This window comes from Grus americana, chromosome Z, assembly GCF_028858705.1.
Source record: "Grus americana isolate bGruAme1 chromosome Z, bGruAme1.mat, whole genome shotgun sequence".
NCBI lineage: Eukaryota > Metazoa > Chordata > Aves > Gruiformes > Gruidae > Grus > Grus americana.
Window position 1 is genome coordinate 52,283,332 of NC_072891.1, and position 26,543 is coordinate 52,309,874.

Sequence of the window (26,543 nt, forward strand, 5' to 3'; positions counted from 1 at the left end):
TCTGGAAGTGATCACGGACTGGCCAGAAGGCAAAGATTTTGGAATGTAACCAGAGGAGGAAGTGATGTGTGCTGAAGAAGCCCCACCATATAATAAACTGCCAGAAAATGAGAAGCAACATGCCCTGTTCATGGATGGGTCCTGTTGCATTGTGGGAAAGCATTGGAGGTGGAAGGCTGCTGTATGGAGTCCTGCAAAACAAGTAGCAGAAACAGCGGAAGGAGAAAGTGAATTGAGGCAGTTTGCAGAGGTGAAAGCCATCCAGCTGGCTTTAGACATTGCTGATCAAGAAAAGTGGCCAATGCTCTACCTCTGTACTGACTCATGGATAGTGGCCAATGCCCTGTGGGGGTGATTACAGCAATGGAAGCAGAGGAACTGGCAGCACAGAGGCAAACGCATCTGGGCTGCCCCGCTGTGGCAAGACATTGCTGTCTGGCTAGAGAAGCTGGTTGTGAAAGTGCATCACGTAGATGCCCACGTACCCAAGACTCAGGCCACTGAGGAACATCAAAACAACCAGCAGTGGATTAGGCTGCTAAGACTGAAGTGGCTCAGATGGATCTGGACCGGCAACATATAGGTGAATTATTTATAGCTGGGTGGGCCCAGGACACCTCAGGTCATCAAGGAAGAAATCTGACGTATAGATGGGATCATGATTGATGGGTAGACTTGACCATGGACACTATTGCAGAGGTTATCCATGAATGAGAAACATCTACTGCAATCAAGCAAGCCAAGTGGTTAAAGCCTTTCTGGTATGGAGGACGATGGCTGGAATATAAATATGGGGACGCCTGGCAGATTGATTATATCACACCCCCGCCGACCCACCAAAACAAATGCCATGTGCCTATAAAGGTGGAAGCAATCACTGCATAGCTGGAAACATATCCTGTGCCCCATGCCACCGCCCAGAACACTGTCCTGGGCCTTGAACAGCAAGTGCTGTGGTGACATGGCACCCCAGAAAGAATTGAGTCAGACAATGGGACTCATTTCATAAATAACCTCATAGACACCTGGGCCAAAGAGCAAGGCATTGTGTGGGTGTATCACATCCCCTGTCATGCACCAGCCTCTGGGAAAATCAAATTATAAAATTGACTGTTTAAAGACTACACTGAGAGCAATGGGTGGTAGGAACGTCAAGCATTGGGATACATATTTAGCAAAGGCCACCTGGTTAGTTAACACCAGGGGATCCACCAATCGAGCTGGCCCTGCCCAATCAAAACTTCCACATACTGTGGAAGGGGATAAAGTCTCTGCAGTGCACATGAAGAACCTGTCACAGAAGACAGTCTGGGTTACCCCTGCTTCAGGCAAAGGCAAACCCATCTGTGGGATTGCTTTTGCTCAAGGACCTGGGTGCTCTTGGTGGGTGATGCAGAATGACGGGGCAGTCCGATGTGTACCTCAAAGGGATTTGCTTTTGGGTGAGACTAGCCAATAAGTTGAATTGTATGATGTTAATTCCTAAATAATTCTGCCATTGTATGTCATCACTACTACTATTATGTCCCTATGTACTCAGCACTGGGGAGGCCACACCTCAAGTATTGCGTTCAGTTTTGGGCCCCTCACTACAAGAAAGACATTTGGGTGCTGGAGTGTGTCCAGAGAAGGGCAATGAAGCTGGTGAAGGGTCTAGAGCAGTTTATGAGGAGTGGCTGAGGGAACTGGGGTTGTTTAGCCTGGAGAAAAGGAGGCTGAGGGGAGACCTTCTTGCTCTTTACAACTACCTGAAAGGAGGTTGTAGCCAGGTGGGTGTTGGTCTCTTCTCCCAACTAGCAAGTGATAGGACAAGAGGCCTCAAGTTATGCCAGGGGAGGTCTAGATTGGATATGAGGAAAGATTTCTTCACCTAAAGGGTTGTCAAGCAAAGGAATTATACATGTGTAGGTGTATATATCTGTCTCAAAGACAAGGAAAATGGTGGTGATTGATTGGAAAGTGTAGGATCTGGGCATGGTATAGAATTAAGGGTGGGTTTTGGCTGGGATAGTTAAATTTTCACAAGAAGCTAGGATGGAACACAGCCAGGACAGGTGACCCAAACTAGCCAAAGGCATATTGCATACCATATGATGTCATGCTCAGCATATAAAGGGACTGGCTGGGGACAAGCTGTGGCTTCTGGATGCTCTGCAACTGTTTCCTCTGTGACTGTCTGGTCGTTGTCTGGTCAGCAAATTGCATTATCATGTGCTTTGTATATTCTATGTTGTTGTTATTTTCCTCTCCCTTTGCTGTCCCAGTAAACTGTCCTTATCCCAACCCACGAGTTTTACCTTTTTCTTCTGATTCTTCTCCCCATCATACAGGGGGGAGAGAGGAGGAGGGAAAAGGAGTGAGTGAATGGCGACATGGAGCTCAGCTCCCAGCTGGGGCTAAACCATGACAAGTATCATCTCAGGAAAATCAAAACCTGGCACTGTGGTGGGTTGACCATGGCTGGAGGCCAGGTGCCCACCAAAGCCACTCTATCACTCCCCTCCTCAGCTGGACAGGGGAGAGAAAATATAACGTGAGGCTCATGGGTCAAGATAAGGACAGGGAGAGATTGTTCACCAATTAGCATTACAGGCAAAACAGACTCGGCTTAGAAAAAATTAATCCAATTTATTATCAAGCAAAATAGAGTGGACTAATGAGAAATAAAACCAAATATTAAAACACCTCCCCCCACCCACCCCTCTTTCCTGGGCTCAACTTCACTCCCAGTTTCTCTCCCTCCTCCCCCCAGCAGCACAGGGGATGGGGAATGGGGGTTGTGGTCAGTTCATCACACGTTGTCTCTGCCGCTCCTTCCTCCTCAGGGGGAGGACTCCTCACACTCTGCCCCTGCTCCAGCCTGGGGTCCCTCTCACAGGACACAGTCCTCCATGAACTTCTCCAGTGTGAGTCCTTCCCACGGGCTACAGTCCTTCATGAACTGCTCCAATGTGGGTCCCTTCCACGGGGTGCAGACCTTCAGGACTAGACTGCTCCAGTGTGTGTCCCCCACAGCGTCACAAGTCCTGCCAGCAAACCTGCTCCAGCCTGGGCTCCTCTCTCCATGGGGCCACAGGTCCTGCCAGGAACCTGCTCCAGCATGGACTTTCCACAGGGTCACAGCCTCCTTCAGATGTCTCCACTTGCTTCGGTGTAGGGTCCTCCATGGTCTGCAGGTGGAATCCCTGCTCCCCATCATCCCTCCTCCACAGGCTGCAGGGGGACGGCCTGCCTCACAATGGTCTTCACCACAGGTTGCAGGGGGATCTCTGCTCCAGCACCTGGAGCACCTCCTGCCCCTCCTTCTGCACTGACCTTGGTGCCTGCAAAGCTTCTCCTATCTTCTCACTCTGGCTGCAAAAGCTCCCGCTAGGTTTTTTTCCTCCTTAACTATGTTATCCCAGAGGCACTACCACCACTGCTGACTGGCTTGGCCTTGGCTAGCGGCAGGTCCATCTTGGAGCTGGGTGGCATTGGCTCTATCGGACATGGCAGAAGTGTCGTGGTTTAGCCCCAGTCAGCAGCTCAGCACCACGTGGCCGCTCACTCACCCCCCTCACCTCCCACGGTGGGATGGGGAGGAGAAAGGGAAAGATAAAGGCAAAGCCTTGTGGGTTGTGATAAGGACAGTTTACTGGGACAGCAAAGGGAGAGGGAAATGACAGCAACAGTACTTAACAGAATACACAAAACTGGTGACACATTGCAGTTTCTCACCCAATGACCATACAACTCAGACCCATCCCGAAGCTGGGTCGTCCTCCTGGAGCCATGCCACCCCTCCCCAACCAGCCCCCCTTTTATACTGAGCATGATGTCACATGGAATGGAATACCCCCTTTCGGTAGTCTGGGTCACCTGTCCTGGCTGCGTCCCATCCCACCTTCTGGTGAAAATTAACTCCATCCTAGCTGAACCCAGGACAGGAAGCTTCTAGCAGCTTCTCGCAGAAGCCATCCTGTAGCCCTTCTGTACCAAAACCTTGCCACGCAAACCCAATACAGGCACCAACTGTTGTAAAGGTCCCTTCAAGTAAAGCTGAAGTAGGGGCTTCTGTAGCCACGCTTAATAGCCATTAGCTGGTCTTATTTGTGAGATTCTGAACTGGGCTTCTGGGTGGCCCTATTCTTCCCTCACAGAGTGGAAGCATGACAAACAGTTGTGTATCACCCTCAATAGAAGATGAAATGCCTGGAGGACGGACAGGTGCAATAAAAACACTAGCTCAGTGAGGCACTTGTGCTTAATTTATTTTTGTGTCCTACTTGCAAAGGCTCTTTTAACTGCTGCTGGATAAAAATGTATGGACAGCTTGCAAGTTTCTGTATAGGAATAATTAATTTTTTTCCCTAATACATTAATTAAAGTCCTGGAAATTTTTGGAGCCTGTGTTTACAGCAGCCTCTAGGACAAGCCCTGCTGGAGTGAAGAACCACTGCTACTTGAAGCAGGTCAGGTAATCTTACGGGGTTTAAATACTAAAGGCCCTGGAATCATCACCGGTGCTGGCAAAGTCAAGATCTGATCATAGGTTGAAACTCAAAAACAATAGCTTGTTATATATTCTAAATTTATTTTTCAAATTTGAAATAAAAAAAGAAATCTTTTAACAATTGAGTAGTTTTTCAATGAAAGGCAAGCATATTGCATCAATCAGAGCTCACATATGGGCAAGCACATGATTCAAAGAGTGTCTCCTTCCCAGTTTAAAGATACAAATCCAGTTTCCTCAGAATTGCAGAAGGGTAAACACTTTGAAAGTGAACAGCTTACAGGTACAAAAACACCACCACCAAATTCAAGATACTTCACCAACTCATGACCAAGAGGTAGCAAGTTCCAAATAATCATCACTAGTAAATGATGTCACCACAAAAAAGTGCAGATGAATTAGTCCAGAACAGACCTGTGTTAACCAAGCTAATTGAGGGATGCCTGGTTTGCGGCTGCTGCCATATGGCTCCTTCCAGGACATAGGGAAGAGCAGCGGGCTGATAGGAGTGGGATTGCATTTCTTACTTGAAAAGTGAGAAGCTGTGATGCAAGAGCAAAGCACACAGCAAGAGGAGCATTGACTATTATGCTGAAGCACAGTGATGTGATCTAGTTAAGCAGCCAGCCTCGGCTGTCTCAAACACCAGTGTTGGCGGGGGGGGAAACAACCCAGTGTATTTGCTTGTTAGTACAGGAAGGCAGCCGCTGAATCTTCACCAGCATTTGGCTTCCCACCCGAGAAGTTGCCCCCAGATACAGATGTATCCAAATGCACTGAAGAATTGATGTAAGATTCCAGGCTTTGCTCAGTTCATAATAGAGGCTTTTGACCTAAGTTTATTTTCACTGATCTATCTCAGATCTATTTTTCCCCCTCCTTAATCTGTCTGGCTTGCCCTCTTGCCTTTCAGTTTACAAAAAGTACAAACAGGCTCTTTCTCTTGCCCTTTAAATGGGACCTTTCTACATATCCAGTTTGCTTCCTTTCTTGGTACTGTCTCTTGAGAACCGCGCTTTCTCAAGGAGTTAAATTTTCCCCAGAGTGCGGATTCCTGCAACCCACTGCTTTACCTTGAGACTTTTTATCTTAAGGCTTTCATCTTGAGAAAGATCCATGAGGTTGCATGTGCAGTTTTCTGTTCAGTGTATGTAAACTTTCACTTATCTGCATTCAACACCAACTAGCATCCTGTTATCACAGGGGTGAGGAAAACAGCAGAAAAGAAAGAAAGATCAAAAGATACAGTGTTAGACCAATTCAAAGTGTGGACAAAATTTTTGTGATTTAGTGTGTTCTTAAAAGAAAAGGGAAGCTGGAAAGCAGTAGATTGTGGTCTTAGATTTGGCAACACTCCAAATAAATCTAGCTTAAGTGGAATGCAAAAAGGAGGAGCATGGTATTTTCTAGACACAATGCTATACAGTTTCTAATAAAATTGCTCTTCATAATTTATACCCAGTGGCTGCAGAAACTTCCTGCTAATGAGAACTTGAAAATTCTAACCTCCTTGGATGCTCATAATTACACCCCTTTCTTCTAACCTACCATGCTGCTATACTGAAATGTTGTGCAGTAGTGCAGTACTACATCATGAAATATGGAATGGAGTGCTTTGGTTTAGCACTTCACTTTTTTCACTGCTTGCTCAGTGACAGTTTCATCTTCTTCGATACTTTTTTTAACCTTCTGGCCCACTAGATCAAAGATGGCTTCTGGAGGAAATCCCTTAGGCTCTCCCACCTTCACTGTCAGCATGTCAAGCGTCAGTACTGCACCTTCAGGAATTGCCACTTTCGCCACAACAGACTTTCCCAGCTACAAGGGAGAAATAATAATAAAAATAAAAGTTTAAGTCAAACACATTCCTAGGCTTACTATACCAAAAATGCTAAAAAATATTCTGCAGTTACTTGGAAACAGGTTGTGTGGAACTGCTCTCCCCATTGCTTCTTATTCTAAATGAAAGTTGAGTTAGCTTGGAAACTTTCACTGCAACAAGGCTGCTGGGAACATCTGGATCCTTTCTGGGATCAGAGAATGGCTCACTGGAATTTTTCAGAATCAGAAACTGATTAGACTGACTAGTATTCTAGGTTAGTATAAAAGCAGCTCATATACAGTCATAGAGACCTATTACTCCTCTTACTATTATCAACTGCTTTGTTACTGGGCACTAGTGAGGCTGCACCTCAAGTACCGTGTTCAGTTTTGGGCCCCTCAGTACAAGAAGGACATTGAGGTGCTGGAGCATGTCCAGAGAAGGGCAACAAAGCTGGTGAAGAGTCTAGAGCACAAGTCTTACAAGGAGCAGCTGAGGGAACTGGGGTTGCTTAGTCTGGAGAAAAGGAGGCTGAGGGGACACCTTCTCACTCTCTACAACTACCTGAAAGGAGGCTGTAGTCGGGTGGGTGTTGGCCTTCTCCCACGTAACAAGCAATAGGAGAAGAAGAAATGGCCTCACATTGCACCAGAAGAGGTTCAGATTGGATATGAGGAAAAATCACTTCACCAAAAGGGTTGTCAAGCACTGGAACAGGCTGCCCAGGGAAGTGGCATCCCCAGAGGTATTTAAAACACACGTAGATGTGGCGTTTAGGGACATGATTTAGTGGCTGGACTTGGCAGTGCTAGGTTAACAGTTGGACTTGATGATCTTTTCCAACCTAAATGATTCCATGATTCTACCCAATTGGTTAACCACTGGATGATATACTGAGAACTCCATTATATTCAAAATTGCCAACATTAGGCTTTGGTAAAAATAGTTACTGACTGCCAGAAATAGCAGTTTATGGAAAATGACAGATCTACACTAACATTACAGTGCGCAAAGCATAAACACTATGTATGCTGCTACTTAGCAGCAGAGATTTTTGAGTGCAGAGGCAGAAACACTGCTACGATAAACAATGAGCAGGCTGTTTTTCTGAATATAGTTATTAGCTATAGGTCTAAATGAGTTTCAGCTATACTTGAATCAAAAGCAAAAGTTACCTTTTCATTGCAAGCCATTTCACAGGGCAAGAGTTGTTTGACTGGAGAACCCATTGCTTTTTCCACAGTACGGATGGCTTTCACTAACTCTGCCAGTTCATCTGGTTCCAGGGATGCTTGGTGGTCACTTCCTTTCCATGTTTTGTCGAGAGTTACGTGGCGTTCCAGTACTTTAGCACCCATAGCAACAGCTGCCACTGAAATGGCTATGCCCGTTTCGTGTCCCGAATAGCCAATGGGGATATCAGGAAAAGCTGACTGATATGCCTTGAATCATAACAGAGTTGGTCTGAATTACCAAGGTAGCAAATTCAAAGACAAAGCAAATTTAACAGTGATAACTATAATAAGAACTATGGACAATTACTGTGCCACAAAACAAACAGTTGATTATGCTGCAAATTATTTTTTTTTTTTTTATATTGAACAAGTCACACTGCATTACCGACCATTGTGTTTTAAGAATTTCACTAGGATTATCATTACTGACCAGGAAAAGGAGGTATGTTCTATTCTACAACTTCTCTTATGCTTTTCCTTTTAATTCAGTTGTACTCTTCAAGGTCTTCAAAGTCTACATCACTGTAAGTTACAGCAATAGGATAGTGCTCTATTTTCATCCAAGAATCCGGTGGACTGGTTAAACTTAACCTGTATCCAAAGCAGATTTCTTCAACCCCATATTTAAAATCTGAAGCAATCCCTTCAGCAATACATAGGCGACAGTCACTTAATCCTAAAGGCAATGAAATGCAGCTATGTCTCGTTCTACTAAAAATAACATACTATGCATGCATAAAGCTAGGCAAGTGCTTGAACACTGGTCAATTTGGGAAAGTTTTCTTGCATCATTATCAGGCATATCCAAGCAATATTTTCAGCAAAGGAAACTATACAAGAGCCTAACCCATTTTCTTCATTGCTCTGATATTCACATTAAGCCTTTTTAACAAAAGTTTCTAGTCTAGCCCCCTATTTAGAATTATGTTCTCAATTCCATGCACTTTCCTAATGGTAACAGTCTACATCATTTTTCTTTGTACTACAACGCACAAGGTTAACCTGTTAACCATATGTCATATTTTCCTCTGTTTAATTGCAAATATTCCCCTAACACCTTTTATCATATTCCTCAAGGCGGAGTTCTGCTAAAAGAGGATCCAATGGGTATTTTTACTTCAACACGTGCATGGATTAGAGGAACATGACACATCTTCTAACTTCTCAGAAGCAAATTCCAGCATGCCTAAGACCTGGAAATATATCTCAATAAAAGTGCATAGCCCTTCTCTAGTACCCTGCCCATGGCTCGCTCCGGGTTATTCACTGACCGATATAACACGGAGATTGACATCCTCTGGCTGAAGCGGGTATGCACTGGTGCATTGCAGGAAGCAGAAGTTTGGATTGATGGGCTTCACAATCTGATAAACCTGATGCATTGTGTCCATTGACTGCATCCCACTGGAAATCACCATTGGGCGACCTAGTCATTAGAAAACATGCACATTTGTCCTAGGTCTGTAAGAAAGCTATACAAGATTAAATTAAATTCTTGAAGTAAATTAATTCAGTCAAAAAGGAAGCTGGGTGAACTCCCCACCCCGCCAAGTCTGAGGGTGATTTTATTCTAACGGTAGTTTAGATTTTTTTCAAAAATCAATTGGAGGAAAGATCTAATAACTGATCTACTGAGATACAGTGATATTTACCAAGACAGCTCAAAAGAAAATGCTTACCTTTCTTTGCAGTCTTTTCCAAATATGGAAAATTGTTTGTATCTCCTGATCCTACTTTGAAAAATGGAACATCCAGTTCATGTAGAAATTCCACAGCCATCTACAAGGAAAAGAAACCACTGTATTTTAACATACCACTTCAGCTGGATTAAAGAGAAAGAACTACCATGCTGGGAAATAAACTACCCTTCAAAACAGCAAAGCCAAAGCTTAATTAAATAGGTCCTATGTATATATACCCCCAACATCCACTGTTCCTGAAATAAATTTACTATTCCAAGGATACTAGTTTCTGACTTCCCTCCAGATAAAGTATTACTGAGATGCCTTCTTCTATACTTATATTACAAAAAAAGATTTTCCACAGGTTTTTGACTGGGATCCCTGTCTTAAGGCAGTCTCTTTGGTCTCCAAGCCATAGCTAGTCAAGCCAGTTCTAGGTACAGCTGCTTAGTACAGGTGAGCTCCACCGCTCCTCTAACTTCCAGATGAGCTTGTGGGCCACAGCATTCTTCCTTTTTTTTTTTTTTTTTTTGGCACTACCAGAGAGAGCAACTACCTGCAGACGGGAGCTCACCTGTTGAAGAAATGTACTACAGGCATGCAGGCAGTATTCCTGCCACGTACTTCCTGCAGGCCAGAAATACTAAATCACAAACAGTGTTTAAAACTACAGACAGTTTTCCTGAATAGATCTGTCACTCTGAAAAACTGTATGAGTATACTGAATAAGCACCTGAAAAAAAGTTAGTGCCCAAAAAGAGAAATCCAAAACAGATTTGCTTCTAGGAGAGATACTAGAAAATAAATATAAACTATGTCAAAGAAAAGACTATAAAACAGTTTACTCAAATGTTAATTATACTCTGCTTTCTTCTAAAAATGTGTGCGCTATAATGAAGACAATTCAGGAATTATTGGAGGCTCCATGAAAATCAGTATCGCATCAGTAAGTGGCCTTTTAAAAAATAGTACTTTTAAGGAAGAAAATCCTAAACGTATCATAGGCAAGGAATACTGAAATCCTCCATTCACATTCAAGGAAAACAATGAAGTAGTTACCTAATTTCATCCCCTTTCAACCACCCACAAACACTTTTAATTTCTTCACCTCATTCCTTGTTGCAGTCAAATTTACTTATTGCCAGAGAAAGAGTGCTAATGTCTAAAAGAGAACCAAATCATCTTCAGTCTATTTTTTCTATCATAATTATGATGTAGATTTAATTTCTTATACCTAGGATGCATAATATCTCTTTAATATAGTTTATTCACTGAGATGCATTCTGCATGAATACAATGAATATGCTATATTAAAAAGCCACAGATCTAATCTGAGGTGACTACACAAAATGAAATATGACAGATAGACCTCATATCTAAGGCCACTCTTGATTAGGTAAATGGCTCTTGAAAACTGGCAGCTTTTCTGTAAGAGATTCAAGGAACAGGAAGTAATCTCAGATAATAGGGATGACATTAAAGGGAGTGGTGCAATGGGATCCTGTTTTGTCTCCAGTACACACTGAAACAGAGTAGATAAAGGAATTACTCATAGTCTTTATATTTACTTCAAACACCACTTCACTGATTTCCTCCTATAGTTAAACACACAATTCAACCTCTTCAGCACAGCTGGAGTTCCAGAGATTATGTTCAATTTACAGAAGTTAATGCACTCTCAGGGACTTATGATGTCAATTTACACCATGTTTGCTGCAAATTCCAAACCCATGTCTTGCAGAAATGCCACCAGAAATCTCATGAGCTGTGTAATATAATTACTGTTCGAAAAAAGAGGGCACAAACATGTATCAGTACTGTTTATTAGCTGATGACGCCAGACACAAAGGAGCACAGCATCTTGAGAAAAAGAGAGATCCCAGAGGTGGAAAGTGATCTTAGCTGCTGCATATGAAAGGTGTTCTGCATTGCACTATAGCCTTTAGAATCTGTAGGTTTTAAAATCAAAGAGTGTGATTTTTTTCCCCCAAAGGCATATGGGTCTTTAAGATTCCAGATATAGAAGTCCAAGATTTAATTACTCTTTTCTTAAAGGAGTAGGTGCTGTTCAGGTCTTCTAGACATGAAGATAACAATAAAAGAAACATCACAACACCCTCTTCTCACAGATCTATTTCTGAGTCTGTGGCATCAGGCTATCGCAATACATGTAAAACACCTTTTTGTCTGTCACACATCTGAAGTAATTTTTTATGGTATTTGGTGCTCGTACTATCTCAGGTGGGGCACAGCAATTCAAGGATTTTGGTCAATAGGATAGTAAGTTGATAGAAGCAATGAGAGTGGCCAGAGGACTAGAAAAGACAGCATAAAAAGGTTGAAAGAATTGAAATTGCTCAGTCCAGAGAATACAAAACAGAAAAGAGATGTGATAATGGTGTTCAAACACACAGGGAGGAGATACAAGAAAAGTATGAACTTTTATGTCAGATGAGGCAAGACAAAAAATAATGAGAAAGGAGATCAAGCTGATACATCATGAATTCTCTCAGATGATAAGGAGAGTGAGGCACTGAACCAATCACCTTAAAATATTAAATAAATCCCATCCTTGTCCCATCCTGGAAAGACATGGCCATTGCTGTGCTTGTGTTATGCAAGAGTGACTAGCTTACTTCTGGAGGGTCTCTTTCAGTTTGGTTCTCTATATTTTCTAGGCCACAAAGTAAAACAACCTGTAATCTCTGATCTATATTGAGGATTAACTGTTACCTGATCTTTCCAGTTTATGCTTTTCAATTGTACATAGTATTTGTTAATACTGTTGACATCATTTACAGATAGGCAACATGCAAGAGTTAAAGATACATCTCTTAAGGGGGAACAGCTGCAGATGAGCTTCATGGAGTTTATAAGCTGGTGACTGTTCAAGAGCCCAATGACAAAAATCAGTAAATGTTTCAGAAGTAACAGGGCAAGGTGGAGACCCTCTCCATGAGATTAGTAAAAGAAAAAGGAATATAAGCATTTCTGCTGCTTAGAAACACCAACTAGGGTCTAGTAAACAGCAGAAAGGAAAAAAGAGGGAAATTATAGGGATTGAGAAAGTAATCTAGTTTGAATACAGAGGGGAGTTTGAAACGTTTGGAGCCAATATACCAGACAACACCAGATAGTGATCAGATTACAGTCTCAATGTAAACTCTCAAAGCCTTGATTGTTATGGAGTTCAGCTGAGGCCTTGTCTCTAAGATGATTTACTGTGCATAAACACCTAAGCATACACGGCACGTCTTCCAAAATGTTCAGCCATCTACTACTCAACCATTGAAGAGACACAAGTGAACTGGCAGAATTACAATTGTATTACAATACAAGAATTACTCTAGTTTCCTCATTTAGAAATTCAACGTCCACACACATTTAGTGTTCATTTTACACAAGAAACATTGTGCCTAAGTAATAACCAATAGACACGTATTGGGTTTGTGTGGCAAGGTTTTGGTAGCGGCGGGGAGCTACAGGGGCGGCTTCTGAGAGAAGCTGCTATAAGCTTCCCCTGTGTCTGACAGAGCCAATGCCAGCCGGCTCCAAGACAGACCCACCACTGGCCAAGGCTGAGCCCATCAGTGGCGGTGGTAGCGCCTCTGGGGTAACATAGTTAAGAAGGAAAAAAAAAACCTAGCAGGAGCTTTTGCCGCCAGAGAGAGGAGTGAGAAGATGTGAGAAACTCTGCAGACACCAAGGTCAGTGCAGAAGGAGGGGCAGGAGGTGCTCCAGGCACCGGAGCAGAGATTCCCCTGCAGCCCATGGAGAAGAGCATGGTGAGGCAGGCTGTCCCCCTGCAGCCTATGGAGGATGGTGGGGAGCAGAGACTCCACCTGCAGCCCGTGGAGGACCCCATGCTGAAGCAAGTGGAGACATCTGAAGGAGGCTGTGACCCTGTGGAAAGTCCACGCTGGAGCAGGTTCCTGGCAGGACCTGTGGCCCCATGGAGAGAGGAGCCCAGGCTGGAGCAGGTTTGCTGGCAGGACTTGTGACCCCGTGGGGGACCCGTGCTGGAGCAGTCTGGTCCTGAAGGTCTGCACCCTGTGGGACAGACCCATGCTGCAGCAGTCCATGAAGAACTCCAGCCCGTGGGAAGGACTCACACTGGAGAAGTTCATGGAGGACTGTGTCCTGTGAGAGGGACCCCAGGCTGGAGCAGGGGCAGAGTGTGAGGAGTCCTCCCCCTGAGGAGGAAGGAGCGGCAGAGACAACGTGTGATGAACTGACCACAACCCCCATTCCCCATCCCCCTGTGCTGCTTTGGGGGGAGGAGGGAGAGAAACTGGGAGTGAAGTTGAGCCTGGGAAAGACGGGTGGGGGGAGAAGTTTTAAGATTTGGTTTTATTTGTCATTGCTGTACTCTGTTTTGCTTGATAATAAATTAATTTTTTTCTAAGTTTAGTCTGTTTTGCCCATGACAGTAGCTGGTAGACGATCTCTCCCTGTCCTTACCTCGACCCACAAGCCTTTTGTTATCTTTTTTCTCCCGTCTAGTTAAGGGGCAGTGATAGAGCAGCTCTGGTGGGCACCTGGCCTCCAGCCAGGGTCAACCCACCAGAAGACACAACAACTGGACTCTGCCTGTTATTCCAGTATGGCTTACTTACCTCATCCATGCCAGAAGCTGTGAAGAAAATGCCAATCTCTTCTGCATATTTCTTGAGCTCTCTATATTGGTCATGACTAAACTCCAAGTGGCGCTTGTGCTCCCCATAGGTCTTTCCCCAGGAATGTTTAGAGGTATAGGGTCTTTCTAAGGCTTTCTTGTTGAATTTGTACTCCAGTTCGCTCTTCTGGAACTTAGCACAGTCTGCTCCACATTCCTGCAAAACAAGCTGGTGCACACTGAGTGGAAGTGCAAGTGAAACTGCACTCATCCCAAGTTTGAGCACAAGGACTGTACAATTAATGTTCCCATTTATGTTCCACATTATCATCACAGCAATCACAGGAATGGTATGAACATGGAGTGACAAAGGACCTGGACACATATGCATCCGTTTATTTCAAAATGCCCGTAGTCAAGCAGCAGTCTAGAAAGGCGTCAAACTAAAAGTACAAAACATTCAGTTTTGTACTTGCTATGCATGCCACTTATTTGAAGAGTTGATTTCTGCGGAGTTTTCCAACCTCAGCTGTCACATGATAATTTTGTATGAAAACAAGTGACAGGGTTCTGTGGAACAAGGAGCATGAATCTGAAATTTGTTTGCAGTGACACAAACGGTGAAGTTAAATTCTCACTACACTGTTTTGCCCTTATACCACAGTTACAGGTCTCAACACAGTATGCCCCGACTTCTCCTTCAGCGATGGTACACCATTTTCTTACACAGGTATATCTAATGTATATAATACCAAATTTTAGAACAGCTCAGCTGTCGTACTGGATGTCATACGTATTACCTCGAAAAAACCCTAATGCAATCAAGACAAATTGGAGGCTCATCAGAGACAGCTGTTACTTAATCCCTCCTATATTCGCGGTCAACTTATGTCACAACTGGAGGACTGCTGTGACCCCTCGGAGACTACATAATCTGCCTGGGTTTGTCTGTGTATGCACACGTGTGTGTCCGTGAACGACGTAGGGGCTTCCTGAAAACGAATACGATGTGACCTCAGCCTGCGAGGCACAGGCCGAAGGCTACGAAGGAAGCACCCGCTGCGCCAGCCCTCACCGCGACCGCCTCCCTGCAGCTACCTTCTCGCTGCCTGCCTCACCCGGGGCAGAAGGAAGCGCTGAGGGAGACGGGCCAGCCCTGCCCGCCGCGGCGCCCCACCGGCCCGGCCTCGCTCCCGCCCCCCGGCCACCCCGCCCACGGGAGGCAAAGCACCCCGCGCGCACCTTGGCCATGCGGATCATGCGCTTGGCGATGTCCAGATCGCCCTGGTGGTTCTGCCCGATCTCCGCGATGATGAAGCAGGGGTGCTCGCCGCCGATGCGGCGCCCGGGGCACAGCTCGAACTCCCGCGACATGATGGTGGCCCTACCGCCGCCCGCGCGCGCCTGCGCCGCCGCTCCCCGGTCCCCGGCGGCGCCACCGCCTAGGCCTGCGGCGGGCAGCCAATCCGCGCTGCGGAGGGCGGGGCCGGCCGCCACCGCCTGCCTCATTGGGCACCTCCCGCGAGGCGGGCGGGGCTGCCGACGGGCGGGAGGGAGTGGCGCGAGGCGTGGCGTGGCGGCTGCGTGGCAGCTGCGTGGCGCTGCGAGCGCGGGCGGAGCCGCGACGGCATCGCTGCGTGGGCAGCGTGCCGGCCCCTGGGCCGCCTGGGCCCCCGCCCGACTTCCCTGGTGGCCTCGGGACGGCGTCCGCATTCTGGCGAGAGCCAGTCCGGCACCTCTGGGGCGGGGCCGGGGCCCGGCCGGCGGGTGCCTGTGCCCGGGAACGACGGAGGTTTCCCTACGCACCCGCCGGCTGCTCCCGCCCTCCTGCCGGCGCCTGCCTGCCGCGCGGTGGCGGCAGCGGAGCGGGGACCGCAGCGGCGTGCCCGCAGCGCAGGAGGGGCTCGGCCGTGTGCCTGCCCCGGGCAGGGCGTGCTGCGGGCCCACTGCTCCCGAAGCGCCTGCACGACCACCTCCAGCCTCGCCCCCCCCCCCCCCCCCCAAAAAAAAACCCAAACAACAAACCAACCACCAAAACCATGTCTTCTGCGGTAGCAGAACACAATTTCCCCGGAAACACAAACCAACCCTGGGTGCTGTACCTGACACCTTTAATGGCTGTGGACACAGGATTTACCAGAAGGACTTGGTTCAGACCGAGCTTTCAATGATGCACCAAAACGAACGGTGAGGTGTGGAGTTGTGGGTTTGGGTCAAGATGTGGGTTGCGCGCCTCATGGCCTGCTTACACGTTGCATCTGCTGGGTCTTGACAAAGCCCTGCTCAGCTCAGCATGGACGTATAACTGTGTGCCGAAATAGCGATGTTTTCATTCATATAATAGCTTCAAATAGATTGGCAGAAACAAGTTAGACATTACACCTGGCCATGTGGTTACAAAAAATCATGATAATTATTCAGTATAACCTTTCAGCTTTTTATAGCGAGGTGAGTTTCCTGTTCTATGACATGCCAAAAAAATAGGTTATTTTCCTGATGGGAAGTGTGTTGATTATATTCACATGGTTTAGATTTGCATAGGTTACTGTGCTGAATATAGTTGGATGGAGTACGCCTAGCAGAGGTTGCTTAATATAGTTATCCCCAAACTAGTTACAGGTTCTTCATCTAACCTGCTTATTGTTTTCTTTCCTTACATAGAAGTGCACCTTGTGGAAATCAGAATTGCTGTTCAGTGAAAAATTTCAAGGCTTTACACATTTTTAAGGAGATGCACAGCAAAAATATTTAGAAATTTCGAACCAAATTATTTGAATGGATCAGAATATTCTAGCATTATGATTTTGCCTTAAAACATATAGGGTTGTGGTTTAACCCAGCTGGCAGCTAAAACAACCACGTGGCCATTCAGTCACTCCCCCCTCTCAGTGGGATAGGGGAGAGAATTGGAAATGCAAAAGGAAAAAAACCCTTGTGGCTTGAGATAAAGACAATTTAATAGGACAAAACAAAAATAAAAGGAATACATTTATGATCTACAAAACAAGTGATGAAGAGCACACTTTCTCACCATCCAAAGTCAGTTGATGCTCTGCAAGACCCCAAGCCATCCTGCCTCCCGGCCAGCCTTCAGTTATATACGGAGCATGATGTCATATGGTATGGAGTATCCCTTTGGCCTGTTTGGGTCAGCTGCCCTGCCTGTGTCCCCTCCTAGTATCTTGGTTGCCCCCGCCTTCTCGTTGGCAGGGCAGTATGAGAAGCTGAAAAGTCCTTGACTGCTTGGCAACAACTAAAAACATCAGTGTGCTATCAACATTATTCTCATCCTAAATCCAAAACACAGCACTATACCAGCTGCTAGGAAGAAAATTAACTCTCCCTGCTGAAACCAGGACATATAGATAAGCAAAGTAAGACTATTTGTAAGACAAAAATAATTTAAAAGTTTAAAACATAAACATACAATTCTAACAACAATCAAATTGAGTAAGTGGGTAAACAAATCTTAATTCCTTTTCCCTTGAAGCAAAACTGACTTAAAATAGGATGTATTGCTGTGGTTTCAACTAAACACCACTGTATAACAGAAAAAGATTGTAATAATGTTAAGTAATGCTACACACACCTCTTCTTTCCACTCAAACTTTTGCTTTCCTCATGAACTACTTGCAACTTAGCTGTGACATTTTGCCCAAGATCACAGTTGACTTCTTCCAGAACCTTAAGGTTGAAGAACATTGTAATGAAAATTTGTAGGTATGAAATAAACAGTTGGTTGTTAAGCTTGAGGACCAAGTTTCTATGTAAATGAAAGCAGGTTCTTCAGGTCAGTTACACTAACGGAATAGCTTAATAAGCAGTCTGTTTGCATTTGTTGCACGTAGTGGTTTATTGACCATAACCATTGGATAACTACATTTTAAGTTCAATAAAAATAAGACAAGAACTATATGCTTTACAATAATGTTATCAGTCAGGAATCAAACCAAACCAAGCTATGCTGCATGGACAGATTCCACCCAGAGATCAGTGTGATCTCAAAAAAGGTGATAAATTTTCCCCATTTCTCCCTTCTTCCAATCTTCTCTTGGCTGAACCTGATAAGACTGGAAAACATTGAATTACTTGTTTACTTAACATTAATTACAGGGTTTTTTTTCTTTTATACAAATGTGTATCTGTGGAGAAAAATTATGAGTTAACAGCTCTGAAGAAAGAAGTACTTTGCCTTCAGAGGAATTCACGTGGTTAGTTATTCTGCACTCCCATCATTCCTCCAGGGCATATATGGCTTACTTTCTGTCTTCCCCTAGTATCTCTTCCATACTTTGAAAGATTAAAAAATCCACAGGCCTGTAAAAAAAAAGGAAACTGGAAAGATCTCTTGGACTCTAAATATAATTTGTACATACTCAGGAGTAGCATTAGTGGCACCCTTGGGAGATAATCAAACAGCAGCCACATCTCATGGTACCAGCTACATAAAATCATTAACCATGGAGCTCTCCTTCCAGTGAACATTTGGAAGGTTATTAATGGTCCTTGTTGAGATCATTGTGGTATTCCCCTCTTTGATAACTAAAACGCAATATCCAGGTGGTGAATTAAGAACAAGGAAAGTGGGTAGTGGCTGCCTGACACAAGCTGCTGGAGAGCTGCAAAGCTAGGTGTTGGTGGAATAGACTTGATCAAAAAAACCCCAGAAGTTAAGAACTAATGTTCTGGATATGATGGAGATATGTAGATGATAGGGAATTATCGCCACTGGAAGCTGCTGTGTTATGTAAGGAGCTCGAATTACCGGTTATGACAGTTCACTTAAGCAATCAAATTCACTGCAAGACAGGAGAGTCCTTACAGTCCTTCCTGTTGACCGTAGTCATTAAGCCCTGATATGACCAAAGAACACACACAGACTGAAAGTATTGGGCTCCTAGAATGGAAAGGAGACCGCGGCAGTGGATTTCTGGTGATTAGTGTAAGGTTAAACTTGGAAATGAGACAGTAAAAATATCAGGTAGGTTTCCATGTACTGGTGATACAAAATACAGGACTGCAGTTGTCTCAGCAGTTCTGCTGTTGCAAGTCCCAATATTGTGGGAAAAAACCCACACACACCAAAACCAAAGCAAAACCAACCAACCCAACTCCTACTCTCAGAAAGCAGGAAAGGTGAGAAATTTGCATTTTTGGGGCATACATTTTGGAAAGCTGTATATTTCTGACTAGAGCATGTTCTGCACTTTTACATTCAGGATGCTCTTTCTTGCCTTCTCCTTGTATTCCAAGTGATGGCAATGTATTAGTTTTGTAAGAAAACTTACTATCCCAGAGGACATTAAACAGCAACACTTTGCTAGGTCATACAGCTTGGCTTTTAAAATCCAGATTTCCCATGATAAGACTAGAGAAGTATGTTACACATATATTTGCACCCATCCTACACAAACACAAAAATATATCAGAAACCTCGCAAGAGATTCAAGATAAGAGAGGGCCATCAGCACTCTAGTAAGCAAATGGGTTAAAAAGCTTATTAAAGTGGAAAAAAAGGAAAATAATTTTCTCCTTAAAAATATCTTAATGGGCAAGACGAGGAATATTCATTTAGCAGAGTTATATCTGTTGGTCAAATAAGGTAAGGTTTGCTGTCTCCAGGGACCTGAATATGTGTATCATAGCCTTGTGTTTTGGCACTCTTCAAAACCAAGCATGTTGAGAAATTTAGCCCATTTTGTCAGCACTCCTGAATCCATACCTCAACTGGGCAATATGGAGGAGCTGGAGAAATAAAAATAATTTACACATACTTCTGTGTTCTGACAAAGGCTGCTTCAGAGAGTACCTTACTCCAAAATCATCCTCTCACAGGCGTGCAGACACACTTCTAACATTCAGGGCCTGTGTCTGAGGTTTTAGTGGAACTGAAAATCAGTAATTGCATTTATTATGATTTTGTGGTACATGCCTTTTTTGTGGGGTGAAGCCGAATTGGGTCTTAAGGCCTCATCTACACAGTATGTTAGCACCACATACTGTCCTTTGCACAACTGCAGTTATAGTAATGTAGCAAGTCTTTCTGCTGGTATTGACTGTTCCTGAGGAGAACTGCATCCTGCTGCTGCTGTTCCTTGAGGAGAGACTGCAGTAACAGTGACTACTTGAACACAACCGCCACACTCTCAACTGTATGGTACTATGTGAGAGATAAGTATGTTAAGTATGCTTAAGTATTGCAGGAATGTGTGTATCCATACAAAACCAAGCGGTTCTCCAGAAACAGGTCAGTTTGGAGGCTATTTCATAGCCAGGAAAGTTTCATGATAACTGAACCTGTATTAGCCATATCTACTGGTCAATTACATGGGCTACAGTCACAGGTGGGTACAACTGGAGGCAGAGCTTATTTAGGGGTGCTGAACCACAGTCACAGAAAGAGATCTGAGTAAAATACCGTCCCTACATAAATGGCTACATTTTGTGTAATGGGTAATACATACTTTTTATGTTTATGAAGAGTTTCTAGAGAGAGAATAAAAAGTTAAAAGTGTGTTGCAGGTATTACTAGTATACCCCATAATGGGCCATAATAATATGATTTCAGGAATTATAAAGGGTTGAAAGCCATACCATAATCTGTTGAATTTTAAGGCCATAAAAGTTAACTAACAATTTATTAAAACTCACACTTATTATTGGCTGTGCAAATCAACTTGTGAGTGTAACCTTAATACAGAATGCATATAAGTGCTGAGAATAATTAAAATTAATTTTTCCCCAAAAGTTAGTTGATTGAAAGAGCAGTTCATTAAGAAAGTATTTCTTAATTGTAATATTGAAGCAAGTCTCTAATGTGCTGTGTCTTGCTGAATTTCAGTTTACACTATGAGACATTTCTCAACTAAACAATATGGCTTGCAGCCCAAAGCCCCAACTTGTTCCTTGAAGCTCATTAGGCGCTCTAGGTTCTTCCTACACAAACGCTTACCACCAGCTCCACAGAACAGGCACACCCTTCTTTCTTGTGGTAAGTTCCTTGTTCAACCATCAGGTAAAGAAGCAGGAAAAAAGATGCCTCCAGAACACAAATAATTAACTTCTGGAATAATTTTACAATGGCAGAACACCATTTTGCCTACCATAGTCTAAAATGACAGAAGATTGAGCCCTCGTGCTTTTCTTTATCCTGTATTAAAGCAGTAGAATTGGAGGTAAGAGGATATGCAGCTATACAGATAATTCTAATGTAAATCACAAAAGCAAGAAAGAAATAATAAAAGTATAGAAACTGTGGAACAGTGAGAGAACTATTCCAACTCAGGCGGTTTTATACTACCTACCATTTAATTCCTCATGAGGGTGTGACAACACGAATTCCAAAATTGTATTCTGTGAAACTGCATGATGTCTAGAACCCTGGTTCTGTTGGAGGTTTGTCTTTTATTTCAGTGGGACAGCCATCTCACACTGAGGATTTTATGGATATATTTGTGCTCAATAATGAGAGTTATACTTAATAGAACAGAACAGTTCAGTTCCAGTTGGAAGAGACATACAATGATCATCTAGTCCAATTGCCTGACCACTTCAGGGCTGATGAGAGTGTGATAGTTGTTACACTAGCCAAATTGAATTTACATGCAGTAACACTTTATTCAGGAATTACAGAGCTTGACACAACAAATGCATGTAGTTTATGCACTCAGACACAGACTTTTATACAGTCCTGGAGCTTGGCTGGCATGACAGAAGACCTTTGATGAGTCGTGGTCCTTGAAGCAGGTAATGTGCTTGCAGCTTTGACAGTTTGTAGGAAGAGAATTCCATGATGATCTAGTGATGATGACCACTTGCAAGAAGCAATTCCTTTTGAATATCAAGATCTAGTCCATTTATAAAATGTTTGAGTTTCTTAGTGTATTCTAAGTCTTTGGTCTCCTTTCCTTGGACTACATGCTGTGCAATGCCGGTGGGCGTTAATTTCCCCATGCCACACCATTTGCCTTGTCCTGTTATTTGACTTCTTTGTTATGTCCAAAGCAGTGTTCCCAGCTCTTAAAGTTTTAATTCTTCAATAAGCAGAAGCTGACTGCCAGTGAGATGTTTACAGTCTTGTGGCCTCTGTTTTCAGCTGATACACATACTTTCAAGGTCTCTGGTATTATCCCACGCTTAAACTCCACATCATAACAAAAGACACCTGGTACCAAGCTTCAGTTTGCACTGCAAATTCACACAAGCTGATAACAAGCCTAACAGCCCACCAGTTCTGTGGCCTTGCAAGGCTAGCATTAGGTTTCTTACTAGCAATGGCAATATCATTTTTACTAGGCCACCCAGACCACGGTCACAGGCAGTATACCTCTTTGTGGTGACAGCAAAAATTTGTTTTCTGTAGATTTTCTCTATTTCAACACAGCATCTGAACTTAAGATTCCTCCCAAGTTCTGACTAGCCAAGATTACCAGCATGTTTCCCTTTTGCTCTGTGCAACTTTCTCTTGCAAGTCTGAAAGCAAGCCTGTGTATTTTGAATGAGTCTAGACGTGCCAGCAGTTCAGTAAATTGCAGTAATGGATGGACTTACCCTGTCACCAGATCTTGTGGAGTTTGAATGACTGTTTAAATTACTTCCACAGGGAAGAAGGGGGAGACTGAGATTGGATAAAGTATTTGGAGAGGCTATCTGGGACGGTGTGAGCAAGACAACCGTGTCTGACAACCAGTGAGTACGGGTAACAGAGTTGGGAAGGGATTCAGTAGGGAAAAGACATAACGAGAAACTAAGCAATAGTAAGAGAAGAAAGAGTGGCACTGCCCAATACTGGGTCAGTGGACTGGGTAGAATGAGGTGAAGCCGAAGAGCTGAGGAGCCCAGGAAGCTGGACTGAAAGGTGTGGAAAAGGGGAACTTGAAGGAGACTGGTTTCATGAGAAATGCTGCTGGAAACAGCAGCTGAGGGGACTGAGTCATGAAACTCAAAGAGCCTTTACCTAGTGGGATGACTAATATGAGACTATTCCTAGGAATAAGGAGTCTGCATGAGAAAAAGGCAGGAGAGAGACAGTGAAGGATACAGAACAGATGAAGTTAAAGATCTTCTTTTTCCTAAAAAGTCACAGGTGAAGGATCCATCAGAATACATTCAAAATTGGTAAAGGTCCTGAATTTAACCAGAGGCTTGCCATCAGCATATTCTCTCCCTTCAACACAACTGTCTCTTCTCCTTTGATCTCTCCTGTACTGAAGAAGCAGCGATCTATATGTTCCAACCCCGTGTGTATCACTGGGACATGCTGCTTTTTGATTTCACAATGCACGTCATTAGGGCTATGACACAAAGCACATGTTTAGGGCTATAAAAACCTCACAAGGTAAGGGTTGCTAGTTTTAAGAATGTTTTTCAGTCATCACCTTTGCCTCTTTTAGCATACTTATAGAACAGTCAGCCAAATATCCCCTCCCTCACCCCCGGCAAAGGGAATCTTGCCCCAGGCTGTACCAAGTGTAGTGGAGGTGACTGTCCTAAAGTCTCTTCTGTTTTAGAAGACAGCAGGCTGACAATGATCAAAGCTTTAGGGAGGAGAAAGGCTGGTGCTTAAATTAAGTCAGTTCTAATTCGCCCTTTATTTGCCACTGAGTTGCTGGGTGATACTGGGCAAATCACTGAAACAAGCTTTTCACATCTAATTGCCAATTTGAATTCTTTATTTTATCACTGACTTATTCAAGGCATTATGATTTAGTTTACAAAAGTGTTGAATTCCTGCAGCTACAAACCAGTAGAAGTATGCTGAACCTACACAATATGTATAAAATACCTGGTCTTTGGCATCTTTGAACTGTCATTGGGAATAAATAGACACTGTCCACTCTAATCTTGTACTTCAGTTCTACTCTGCAGGGGCAGAGGAGGGAGGAATGTACACTCTGTAAATTAAGGGCAGAGAAGAGGAGGAAAAATTCTCTCTCACCTTGCTGAGAGGTGTGTAAAAGCAAATTATTACTTTAAAAAGCTTCCACACTCTTCTAAAAGGCACAAGGGAGAGACATAGGACAGAAAGGAATAAATCTGTTGTCAGAGTGGCAGTTGAAAAGTATGTGGTGTGGGAAGCCTGGGGTGACACACAAAACAGTGAGAATAAACACAATACTTAGTGTCAGGGTCCATGGGCACAGCAGTCCCGAGTCAGCTTAGCCTGGAGCTGTCACTCCTGCCTTTGTGGTGCTGTAGGAGTTCTGGTCTATACCTCAGCCTCCTGGCCTGCCTGGCTGATATCACAGCTTGATTTCACACCTGCCTCATCACTGCAATCTGTGGGCTGAGGTCATAGCTGAACCCATTCCCAGTTGGTTTGTAGATTTTAGTCACAAGTCCTTACCAAGTTGCATTCACTCCCACTGCGAGAGGCACATCCTGAATCTGGATCCAGTTGCTTTTCTCCAGCTGATCAGAGGGCACAATGAACATCAGCTTCAGGTCCTGACAAACAGTGCAGGCTTCCAGAACCTTGGAAAGAAATCCTTGTGCACCACTGCTCTTGGAGGTGAAGGTCAATTGCATCAGCTCTTTATGGACAGATGGTATCTGTATGGAATGAGCATGGAGGGGAGTGACTGACATCATACCACCCACCTCAGAAAAGCAGCTGGCATTCTTGAGCCAGCTGAAATGCATATGATGGCTGGGAAAGATGAGATAGTCTGAGAAGCTTAAACTAGCCATATTTCCGTCTGCCGCTCAGAGGTACTTACTTGTCAGTGTTGCAAGGCAGCACGAAGTAGCATTCTAGCAGATGTCCCTCCCTTGGCCTGCATCTTTAAAGTGCAGTTAAGGTTCCTCCTATGCAGCCTTTCAAAATCCTAATATTTCTTGGGAAAAGTAACATACTTAGGTAGATAACTTGGAAAACAGAAGACAGGATGTATTTCTTGCTAGCAGTTACCTGATAAATTTACTTCCTTGGGAGGCCAGCATGCACATTTCCTGCCAATGCTGCGCCAGATCCTGCTTTTTTCAGTGTTCAACGTGTGCTCCCAACTGTGGGGGAGTACTGATTTTCTCTGACACGCTACAGATAGCTCTAGTTGTTTTACCCAGACTGTTGAGAAAGGAGGTTCATGAAAAAAGAGCCTCATTTTATTTTTCTTTTCTTATTTGACCTGTTCTGTGTTATCATGGTAGAACATTACAGATGGCCCTAGAAGATAGATTGTTTTCACCTTGATACTTGAATACCTGTAGCGTACTGTGTTCTAGCAGCTGTATTTTATGACACCACACATCTCACCATAACAACTGATGTCTGAAAGCTCACACTACCATCTCTGCCTTGGACTTGCAAGACTAAATGTGGGAAGATGCAGTTCACGGAAAAGAAACAACGTATCATAATAATATGGAGGAACTGCTGAAAGTGGCAGCATAGTTCAAGTGAAAGCTCACAGCTCTGTTTTTATCCTCAGGTCCTTTGTGGAGAAAAGTTGCCTCTTCTACATGCTCATAGCCTACATGTGTGAGCTTAAAGAGGTAGTGAGAAGTGCCTATACACCTCAGAACTGATGCTCAGCCCCTGTCAGATACATGGCACGCTCTTCAAAGAGGATGACCTCCAGGTACAGAATGAGAACCAGGCTTTCCTGGCCTTGATCGAGTAAGTGAAATTCAGGAAAGAAGAAAGATAAGCATACTCCGGTAAGATTTTTGTCTTTATCCAGTTACTTGGGGTCTCAAGCAACACGCTGGTGGCTACCAGCCATGACATGCTGATGCTCAACAGTCTTTCTAGCCCTCTGGCTCAGATGGAAATGATTTTGAGTGACAGGACGAAAGAACGTGTTTGAAGACTGCTTTCTTTTCCAGAGGAAAGGGTCATTAATTGTAATGATTTTAGGAGGCCAGAGAGAGGATGTAAGATTTCATGATGAAGGTTTCGCTTATACTTTTGAGCTTTCATGTGTCTGAAACTGACAGAGATGCCGTGTAAAGCAGCTGCTCATAGTGCAACATTAGCAGTCAGTGTCACTAGAGGAATAACAGACCAGGTCACTACCTCACAGACAGCTCAGAGATGTGACATGGAAAACAATTCCTGGACTGAGGTAGTACCTATAGGTTTGGTCTTCCACATCATGGTGATTCGTGGAGGAGTAGTGTACTCCCTTGGGGACTGTGCTGATGGAAGAAAATAGGTCTCTAACACTTTCAAGTACGGTGATGGAAGGAAAGAGAACTGGACTCTGACTGGGAAAACAAGTATTCCCACAAATGCTACTGCTTTGATCACCACGGAAAAAAAAGTCAAACTAATTTATATTGTGACAAGGCAGCTGAATGGAGGCTTCTTACATGTTCAGATGGTAGATTACTTTGAGACTCAGATAGGGAAAGTGGTGCAATACCTCACCTTCCATGTTGAATTCAACCATACAACTGTTGTTGTCTTTTCCCCAGGAGAACATCCTGAGTGTGCACAGCTCCAAAAAAAAAAAATTTTTGGATATCAACTTGCAGAAAAAAGAAGTAAGCAAATTCATGAACATCATTGCGATATTACCAAATACCTGCACTTTAGATTTGTTGCATGCAGTGTGCTCAGTTGGAGACTATAAGGAGGTTCTTCCTGTATGGAGGCATTGTTTATGCAGATGAAAGATGACCTCAGGAATATTCTCTCAGTCCAAATACCTTCTGACTACACCAGAAAGGAGGGGAATGAGAAAGTTCTGCCGGA

The 26,543-nt window shown here is 43.9% G+C and overlaps 1 protein-coding gene across 1 annotated transcript; it reads right to left on the reverse strand.

Moving 5' to 3' along the window:
- Positions 1–2,611: 2,611 nt before the first annotated feature.
- Positions 2,612–15,263, reverse strand: NANS (N-acetylneuraminate synthase). Its single transcript, XM_054811046.1, has 6 exons — positions 15,089–15,263; positions 13,848–14,063; positions 9,229–9,328; positions 8,821–8,975; positions 7,490–7,756; positions 2,612–6,310 (listed from the first exon to the last, which is right to left on the reverse strand). Exons 1-6 carry the CDS (start codon positions 15,218–15,220, stop codon positions 6,113–6,115), a joined length of 1,068 nt encoding a protein of 355 aa, XP_054667021.1. The 5' UTR covers positions 15,221–15,263; the 3' UTR covers positions 2,612–6,112.
- Between the last annotated feature and the right edge of the window lie 11,280 nt (positions 15,264–26,543).